Consider the following 10,795-nt stretch of genomic DNA (forward strand, 5'->3'; position numbering starts at 1 on the left):
TCTGCAGACGCATGCGTATTTACTACAAAAAAGTTTAACTTTCAAGATCTTTTCTCATAATTTCGTGATAACTACCTCGTAATTTCGAGATCAGTTTTGTACATGTAATAATGAGAAAGTGAACTCGTAATTTTGAGATGTTTTTTTTTTTCGCAATTCGAGATCTCTTCTCGCAATAACGTGAAATTGTATTTTCGAAATCGCTTCTCGTAATTTCGGGATCTCTTCTTGTGAGTTTGGAATCTTATCTCGTGATAATAGGATCTGAAACATCATCTCGTACTTATGAGAGAAAATGTCTTGATACTAACCGGCTTTCGTATCAAAAACAATAATCAAGAACCTGACTTTCCGATAAGCATGTCAAATTACATAGTTAGTATGTACATGTTAGTGTACCTGTTCTTTAAGAGGATAAACTTCGTTGTACATATGTATGTATCACATGTGTGAATGCAACTGTCGATTTGTCTCATTTCAAGTCTGCGACAAGTATGATTTAAGGCAGTCGTGTCCGAAGTATTTAAAGGTTTTCTGTTAATGAATTAAAACGTCTTCAGGAAGGATAGGGCATGGTTTCCGTCAATGTATTGGAGTATGTCATAAACACGGTGAGGATTATGCGGGCTTAATTGATATCTTATTGAAAACAGCATGTGTCAATTAGCAAATTTCCTGTTCTGAATTTTTCATTTAATGAAAAAAAATGCACGATACATTAGCTTGAGGAATATATATTTCATAAAGTTACCGTGATTACGTCGATAAGTTCCAACAAGCCCGGAAGGTGTTCGATGTGCATTACTTAACTCTTTTATTGAGTCATGGGAACTTTAATTATAGGGGACTATATTTTCGATTAATCGACGGTGTAGTAAAATATTCATGAATATACAACATTTGAATTAGTTTCAAGTTTCTGCTATTGTATTATAAATTACAACATTTAAAGCATCTCTAGGGGTATAGATATTGACAATATCTTAGGTGAAATAGAAGTGGTAAAATCATACAGATTTTAACAATGCAGTCCTTTCCAAATCCCTTTGGCATTTTTTAAATGAAATAAAATTAGTTCAAATTGTTATGTAATATATTTGGGGCAATATGAGAAGTATTGAACTACATGTAGTACCCACATACTTAAAGTTTCTTGTGCGGTTGTGCTCAAAACATGTAGTTGTACTTATTTTAGCATATTCAAATTTGGCGCAGTCGGAACTGAAACACTGTTGGACATACCCACGATTTATTGCCTCTTCTGTGATCCCATCTCTGGTATATCCAGGGATCCGTGTTTGCCCAACTCTCTATTTCGTATTCCTTGTATGATAATGGATAAATAGAATTTCATTGTTTAAAGTAACTATATATTAGCGCTAATGCTTTATCACCAAAGCCGCTAAAATTTGAATCCTGCTAAAATAAGAGCACGCACAGTACATTCGTTAACCATGATAAAATATTGATCCGTTTTGCTTGGGGTTTTTTTTATACCAGGGACGCACGATTTATATCAGACACCATCGCAAACACATTAATTTTCCTTTAATTTTCAAATTAGTTAAGTGCAATCTAACGGATGAAAGTTAAAAAAAAATCTATAGAAAACGCCCATTTGTTTTTAAAGTGTAAACGAATGTCGGAACGATCTAGACTACAGCCACTTTGGCAGTTACATAATATAAAAGAAAAAGTTCCCAAATAGAAAATAAAAAAAGACAATATCAACAACTAATGAAACGTAATCAAGGGTAGTGTTTATTTTTCGTTCTTTTCATTTATCTGACAACGAACACAATACTAACAGAAACTATCATACATGTCCGATTTTAACCATGTGCTATAGATGTTCAAGTCAGTTTCAAGGGAGGAACTATTGAAGTGGAAATACGCTATCGGGAGAAGTACACATGACCTGTGGTGAAATACTCACGAATATTGACAATGCAGATTTTCTAAGAATCAATGGAGAAAATCTTGTTTAGATGTAAATAGAAGCCATTGATTACTCTTTGCTACGTACTGTCTATGTTTACTGACAGGCTGGTCATTATACGACAGTTCTTCAAGGAAGGAAAAACAAATTCCAATTTAATCGTCTACAACAACAGTGTCTATGCTTCGTAATATCTTAAGGCATGTCAAATCTTCATAGCTGAGATAAATATTGGAAATTATGATTAAGATTTATTTCTGGAGCATTTAATAGAAAATTTTAACTGGTTTTAGGGGGGGGGGTGCTGGTTTTAAGATTAATGTAATACATAAGTGAAGACAAGTCTGGGCTTTTTCCGTACGTACGCACACTGGGGCATGCACAGTCATAGATTTATATACGGAACGCAGAAGCCTGATGAAAAACCCTCACCATCTTAAACTCATCTGGGCCAACATTTCTGATCAAAATTTGTTTGTTGGATGTCGTTGTAAGTTTTCCTCAATTTCATTTCTTTTCCAGAACCACTTGGCCAATCTCATCAGAACTTTACACGGATGAAAGGGATTAACGTTTGTTTAAATGAATGAACATTCCCGTTTCCAAGGGGAGATAATCAAGAAAAGGCGAAACATACGGTTGGGAAATTTAAAGATTTTCTCAAGACCCACTGGGCCAGAAAATATTAACTTGTCTGGATGCTTTCCGATATTATGAAGATTTACGTTTGTCTAAATTATGGCCTCCAGGGGTAGAGTGGGGGCGGTGGGGCTACAATAGAGGATTCAATTTTTAACATGGGATTATATAGGAAAAATCTTCTCAAGAACAGCAGGGCCATGATGTCATATTGATATATGCTAGGATCTTCTTGTAGTACAGATTCAAGTTTGTTCAAACCATGGCCACCAGGATTAGGGTAGGACCACAACAGGGGACATCATTTTATATATGGGTAAAAACTTAAAGATAAAATATTCTCCGAAGCAAAAGAGCCACGATCAATACGCAAACCTCGTCAGGAGGGGCAAATTCATTTTTCTCAAGTTGTGGCCCCGGGGGGTAGGATAGAATGTTCATGGTTTGCAGGGAGGTAGGCTGAGGTCACAAAATGATTTTTTTTTTTTTAAATACATGGGAATATATATTTTATAAATCTTCTCAAGAACTACAGGCCATGATTAGTCATATCAATATGCAAGCATTCTAAAATAGTACAGATTCATATTTGATCACATCATTGCCCTGAAGACTAGGTGGGACTAAAATGGGGATTCAAAGTTTCACGTGAGACGATATGTGGGAAATTTTAAATCATTCTTTTCAAGAGTCGCATGACCACACAAAATCATATTTATATGCAAACATTCATAAGATGTATGGACAAAGGTGTTTTGTTGATGTTCTTTTTTTCGAATGATGGGCCCCAGGTTTAAGAGTGGGATTGGATTCATGGATCAAATTTTACACAGTGCATGAATATAGGCAAAAAATCTGTTTAGAAATCTCTAGAACACAACAGCAAGATCATTGTTAATGATATTGTTGTAAATGCATCCTACGTTGTGTGGATTCAAGTTCTGAGTTATGACCCTGTGAGGCTAGGTGGGTCAAAAATTTTCGTGGGAATAAAGAGTAGAAAAATCATTTAAGAAGGTGATGATGAGGAACAGCAGGGCTGATGTGACGCAGATCAGCATTGTGTCACATCGCGCGCCCTCTTGTTAAGGACTTATTTACATGTAGGTGGGGAAAATACCATGTAACACCCCCACCCCTGAAATTCCAGAATCAGTCCTGGTCAGCCGCATTCTACAACAGATTTGATGAATGGATAAAATATTCCTTATTCACGGAAACAGTGATCGGTCATACATGTACCTAAAATACAGTAAAAGCATATTGAATTGTCCTTTAAAATATCAAAGGCTGCATTCCTTACATGTATATATAGGCTGGTAAAACATTCAAAGAGATAGTAAAGATCATTTTTGTGATTTTTTTCTTTCACCCCAAATTATATTACTCCTTTCTAATATTTTTTTTTAAAAGATAGATGTATGATATTTATCAACTTTGAAATAATTGCATGTTCGTCAAAAGTTGCACTAGGAACCAATTTATATAACAGATTTCAAGAATTTTTGTCCAAGAAACAAAAACTCAGGGGATGTAATTTGAAGATTATATTCGTTTTAAACTTGGAAATAAATTTAGATAAATGCAACAGGAAATTACCTGTACGAGTCATTAATATTTGGATTTATCTTAATTCTATTTTAAAAAGTGAACAAAAGCTATGAAATGTGAAGATAACGAACAGTGATCAATCTCATAACTCCTACAAGCAATATAAAATAGATAGTTGGGCAAACACGGACCCCTTGGCACACCAGAGGTGGGATCAGACAAACACGGACCCCTTGACACACCAGAGGTGGGATCAGACAAACACGGACCCCTGGACACACCAGAGGTGGGATCAGACAAACACGGACCCCTGGACACACCAGAGGTGGGATCAGACAAACACGGACCCCTGGACACATCAGAGGTGGGATCAGGTGCCTAGGAGGAGTAAGCATCCCCTGTTTAAACCAGGTAGTGGGACTGCCCACTTTCATTTTGATTTAAACAGTATTTTATTATACATAACATAGGCAGCAGACTGAGTTTATATGTAAGCCTTCTCCACAGCATAAGATTAACAGAATAATAAATGAAATTTTATGTCGATCTTCCATTTACACAAAGTTAATACCCGAATGGAACCAGAGTTATAGGAGGATAAAGTACATCCTGGGTACACGATTGCTGGGTACACGATTGCTAGGTACACGATTTCCATCTAGCTTTGGTCATAACATGACAATTTAAAAGAACTCATTGACTTGGGCACTGAATTCTAAATGCAATACATCTGTAACAGGTATTGTCTCCATAGAGCAATAGTTTTAGTGGAACAAAATTCTACACCTTAAAAAGAAAATTTATTATCTTTATTACGGTCGAAATTGCCATTAACTTTGAAAGCATCATTAAACATGCACATAACATACACATAAATTTTATATATTCATCATTAGTACAACATTTGGAGTACAAATGAATTCGATGGTGTTTATACAAAATTACAAAACCTTAACATTTCCTGTATCTATTTCTTCAATAATTTATTATCACCAGGAAGTACACATAACCTTTTCAATATATTTCAATAAATATTCATCAAACTAAAGTGCCTTGTACACTTTGTCTCGTATTTCTAGATGCGACTCATTTGTTGAGGTCGTTTTGAGGCCGCGGAAGTCATCCAATTTTAATTTGCGAAAGAGAAAATGAACAATGTCTGCCTTTGGCATGGTGAAATCGGCGATTCCAAATGCTTTATCTTGCAATCGGCAAATTTTAAAGATTCGATTATTGTTCCGTCACTCAGAAGATGACGACGGTTATCATGAATTATGGCAAAGAAATTACAAATCAGCACAGTGATTGATTAAGAAAAACAAGAATTATGGTGCCATGGTTTTACAACACTAACCGGTTTGTTTTGCAGCGAAACCCCCAAAAAGCAAATATCTTCCTCCAAAACACATCCAACAAAGTCATCTAAATAAGCCTTCATCTTGTCATCTAATATTGGAGGCAAACCTTAGTCTTCTACACTAATCTATTCTACACAAGTGATTACAAATCACAGGACAATGCATCATCCAAAAGACCAGAATTTTTTTCCCGGCTCCTTGTGGACATACATACCACAGACTAAATCGGAATATAAAACAAGTATAGATGATGTATATATTCTGCGTTTGCACGTGTTGCATACAAAATATTCTTTAAAACATTTATGCTTAATAATGTTATGAAAATATCAACATCAACACTAATAGTAAAAAATTGACAGCAATCTCAGAGTGCCTGAAACAATCCCCAAACAATTGGTAGAATTAATTGATTTCAGTATATCATTTGATTCATGCGGTCCACAATAGTTTAACTTTCAGAACCCATGACGGTCACTGACAGGTTTACGATCCGCTATAGTTCTACCCATGACGGGTTTACGATCCGCTATAGTTCTAACTTTCAGAACCCGTGACGGTCACTGACGGGTTTACGATCCGCTATAGTTTAACTTTCAGAAATATTATACTTTACCTTGAATATCAAAAATTCTTTAGATGTGAAACGTTTTTGAATTTCCGAAATTCAATATTTTGAATCGAAAATCCAAAATATTAACATTTCATTCACATTTTGCATTTTTTAAAAATAGAATTTAGATTCAAAGATTTTAACATTTATCGGAACAAAATATATCGTTTAACAATGTAATATTAAAAGTACAGTTTGGTTCCGTGGGGATCTGGGTTATAATACGTCCTCAGTACCCCTTGCTTGTCGTAAGAGGTGACTAAATGAGGCAACTCTTCGGGCGAGTCCGTAAAAAACCGAGACCCTGTGTCACAGCGGTGTGGCACGATAATGTTCCCTCCCTGCTAGGTAACCGTAAGCGCCGAGCATAGGCCTAAAATTTGCAGCCCTTCACTGGCAACGATGACGTCTCCATATGAGTGAATAATTCTCGAGAGGGACGTTGAACCTATCAAAGTGCCTTTTTTTTTTACTTTTAAGAATTATTCTATATTCAAAGACCACATTCACGCTACGAATAACTCTAAATTCATGTCAATTTATTTAAATATTTATTGATATACTCTACCTATAAAATGTGTAATTCCGATAAGTAAGCTGAACCAAACAAATCATCGATAGCGTTGGGGTATGTGTTTTGTGCCCCCTCCCTGACCTTTCAGTGAGTGCAAGCGGTGGTTTGGCGTTCTAAATTTCACAAAAACATCCCTTAATTTTTGTGGTAATATAGTTGAGTACCGAGTATTTTAATTAAAAGTTTATCCACATATTATCTAAGGGAGCTTCCTGGACAAACTGGTATTTCAGTCCTTGTTTTACAGCAGTAGTAACCCGGTTGCCATTGATGTGACATAAAACGGTCATTCCATACATTCTGTGTATGGTTAATTTTGAAACCGATGCAGGCTGATGATGTTACAGGGGTTTCAACAGTCTTGTTTAAAGGCTACCCGAATTCTATAGTCGTATAACGATCTAGTTTGCCAATACAACCTATCATTAGGTCAAATGCCGTCTAATATGTTTCATATCAGTTGCTTGGTCGGTTTCTTACATATTGATTTGACTACGGATTACTTCGTTTACCTAGCTCACGGCAAATGTGACCGATCAGCAGGAGATGCTTACTCATCCTAGGAACCTGGTCCCACTTATTTCCAGGGTTCCGTGTTTTCCCTTCTCTTAATTTTGTGTCCTTTATAGGATTTGTAAGATTGGTAACTATTCGTTATCTTCACTTTTTCGTTAGGAAATCTACAAGAATCTAAAATAATTGGAATACCAAAAATCTCCGGGATTTCCTTATCAAATAAATCGAGCTAATGTTTATCATTACATCACACATAAGCTTTTTTGTTATTCACATAAATGTAATTTGGTTTTATTTAAAGATCTTCAAAAAATTATACCCAGTTATTTCGATTCTTTCACAATTTATCACTTTGTTATCAATATAAAACACATAAAAATAATCAATGTATCTTGGAAGCGAATTACTGTGGGTTGCCGGAACACTTAAATACATGTAATTACACACAATATTTTCTATCATGGGTCAATCTATAAGCTATAAAACCTTTGATAATGACAGATTCCTCCCTCGGCTGATTTTTACCGCAGTATCCTAATCAATTATGTCAGTTTTGAACTATGGAAGTTATTGCACAAATAAAATGATTTATCACGAGTCACGAGTTTGTCACATGGAAGGAAATAAATGATGCGAATCAAAAGGATCTTAATCATTCTAAAGGGTCTCTCAAGCATCCGAGTTTGATATATATACCAAACACACTTGTTGGCAATAATCAATCGTTTTTAGACATGGAACGATGTTTGATATAAGAGGAAATTGCTCCTCTGAATAGACTCTCTGGGTTGATACCAAAATCTCATTCCCAGGACTGCCTAAACTATACCACCAAACCGAGTCATGTCACGAATGAGTTACATTTAAAAAATGACAATCAAATACTGTAAAATATATCTCAACCAATGCCATAAGCACGTGTGAAGAAACTGAAAGCTGTGTTTTACGAATTACAAAATGTAAAAATAATGCAAGTGCGTACGTGCAACGGCTAAGTGCTTTAACATTTATTTAAGCTAAATTTAATGCATAGATGTAGCTGAAAAAATCGTCAATTCATTGTTTGATTGATAGATATCTTTAAAACTTCGTCATTACGACGTAATTATGTTATCAAATTGAAGTGAATGTGATTAGTTGAAATAAATTACACGAGCCGGTATAAACATCGATGCCACAGCGTGATATCAGGCTCGCATTATCCTTAAAATCGAATACGCTAAGATTCTGTGCACTTCCCTTTCACGTGACCTTGGTGACGTTTCACATATGACCAAGAACAAATAGATTTATGTGAATTTTAGAAGAATAAAGTTTAATGAGATAATGTTTATTAGTTTTCACTCTGGACTCAGGGAAGGTAACTCTTCCATACCCATCACTAGAAACCTTACATGAATTGGACACCTTTTTTTTTTTTTAATCTAAGGGCCATTTTACCAAACATGAGAGAGAGAAAACCTGGCAAATTATTTTCTCACCACTTTCCTGTCTGCCTAACCCTAAGATACATGTTACATTCCTGGAAGTTTATTAAAAATAAGATTATATAAAATGTGGATTAAAGAAGCACTACGGCTTCTTTCCAAATAGATTATTTTGTCTGATATCGATATGGGCTAGGGTTTAAAAAATTTAATTACCGAAAATTTGGAACATAAGATACCATTAATTCCATCGTAAATGTTCGATGAAGATCTTCCGCAATTTCATTGATAAGATTTATATACATGTATTTTTTTTTTCTTCAAACTTCTTACAATGCAGCAAAATCAAGAAAATTGCTGAAAATCAAACATTATCTTTCTTCATCTTTCTTGCAAATTGAGTCGTATAATAATCTTTGAAAACCTTGTGCACGAAAGTATAATTAGTTATCGAACGTACAAACATACCGTCCAGACTCTACATCCCCCCCCCCCCCCCCCCCCACCATTCCGTCAGGGGGATCATTATCTATATAATCCGAAAACAATGTGGGGTTACGTGTCCGTTTAACAAACAATAGTTACTAAATATACAATAACCGCAGTACGAGATATCTATTTCAGCATTTTTATTGAATACCTTCAAGGGCGTTTTAGAACTTAGGAATAAATCTCAGTTGTTTTTACCACAATTAATTACTTTCCAAAACTTCAGGGTGACATCGTAACAACAAGATTTCTATATGCTACATTTCTGATTTGTCGTGGGTGGAGATTATCTCTCACAGTTAACAAATCAAAATTAATAATTCTAGAAGAAAAAATTAGTCAAATTTCTGATAGGCTACAATATTTGAAGAATAAACCATGCTTGATCTTTAAAATAGTTTTGTGAGTGCATTTCAAAGGGTAACATAATATTTTGGTGCATTTTCATTTAACAACAGTATCACTTACATAAATAGAAATTTTTGTGCTTTCATTTTTGCCGAATGTTCATCATACACAAAACAGCTAGCATTTCCAGCGCACTATAATTACCCGATCTACGGTATAATATTAATGTTGAAATGATATTACCATCATTTTTTTTTTTCAATTTCATACAGTAATTTTAAAACTCATATAAAACAGAATGAAATAAAGTTTACCTTGATGGGTACACAAATTAAAACAAGCAGTAAATCGGCGGAAGCTAAACTAAACAGGAACAAGTTGGTGATATTCCTCATTTTAGGAAACGCCAAAATGAGCGTGATAACCAGCGAATTCCCGGAAATTCCTAATAGTCCAATGATGACGTAAAACGTCACACAGGGTATAAGTTCATTTAAGGGTAGCCAGTCCAAATTATCTTCATAGTCATACGTGTAGTTATAGTCCGAGTACACGTCCAATGCATCCGTGTTTTCTGGTATAGTTTCGTTCATCGTGTTATATTCAAAATCAAGACTTCAAAAAAAGTCCATCTTCATCCTTAGTTTGTATAAAACGTTTTCTAAAAAGCAGACGATTTGGGTTTTTTCTTCTTCTTTAAATGACAAACACAATGAAATTGTTTTCACTCTTGGTTTTTATCCTGGATTTTAAACAATGATGTAAAAACAAAAACTTATGCAGGTCTTTAGATGTTCAAAGTACCCCTGCTCAAGAGGTACCAAACAAGTGTCAACGATGCAACAGTTTTACCCACTGCCAGTCTGTTTAATGACGAGGAGCCGACTATCGACCAGTCCGTTGCAACCGCAACTATGGAAAAAATTAATTTAAATGAGGGAAAAAATGGGAGTGTCTATTCAAATCAATTAACGAACTATATTTTGCATATTAATTTCAATTCCAGTGTTGTCTGAAAATTTTCTGTCTAATCCTGGAATAACTACATGTATATAATAGGGTGTTTATAAAGAAAAGCTCCAAAGTAATTGTCTCAAGTATCCATTCCTAGATGCCGACTCAAAGAACCAATCCGTCTTGACGTTTTGTTCGTGATATTTCCATATTTAACGTCACATTGCATACGTCTACTCACATAATAAACACCTCTTTTACTTAACACTCAGTCTCCGTCGCATTATTTTGTTCATTGTGATGCAAAATCCAACGGTGGTCGATCTTCGCTGCGACGGGGTTCCTTATGATTTACAAAAGATATAGAGAAAGCATATTTCAAAAAAA

General features: G+C 35.0%; 1 protein-coding gene across 3 annotated transcripts in view; it reads right to left on the minus strand.

Annotated features, from left to right (window-relative positions):
* The window catches only part of LOC125679430 (allatostatin-A receptor-like), a 28,903-nt gene extending 18,572 nt beyond the window's left edge, over positions 1-10,331 (minus strand). For 2 of the 3 annotated variants that reach the window (XM_048918654.2, XM_056153948.1), the window contains exons 1-2: positions 9,769-10,325; positions 1,243-1,323 (exon numbers count right to left, since the gene is read on the minus strand). In XM_048918654.2, the coding sequence (XP_048774611.1) occupies positions 1,243-1,323; positions 9,769-10,047 (360 nt within the window). In that variant the 5' untranslated portion in view covers positions 10,048-10,325. Of the gene's footprint in view, positions 1-1,242; positions 1,324-9,768 lie in introns of all 3 variants that reach the window. The other variant, XM_048918655.2, reaches the window with a different exon arrangement.
* Positions 10,332-10,795: the final 464 nt, after the last annotated feature.

Source organism: Ostrea edulis, chromosome 2 (genome assembly GCF_947568905.1).
Source record: "Ostrea edulis chromosome 2, xbOstEdul1.1, whole genome shotgun sequence".
Lineage (NCBI taxonomy): Eukaryota > Metazoa > Mollusca > Bivalvia > Ostreida > Ostreidae > Ostrea > Ostrea edulis.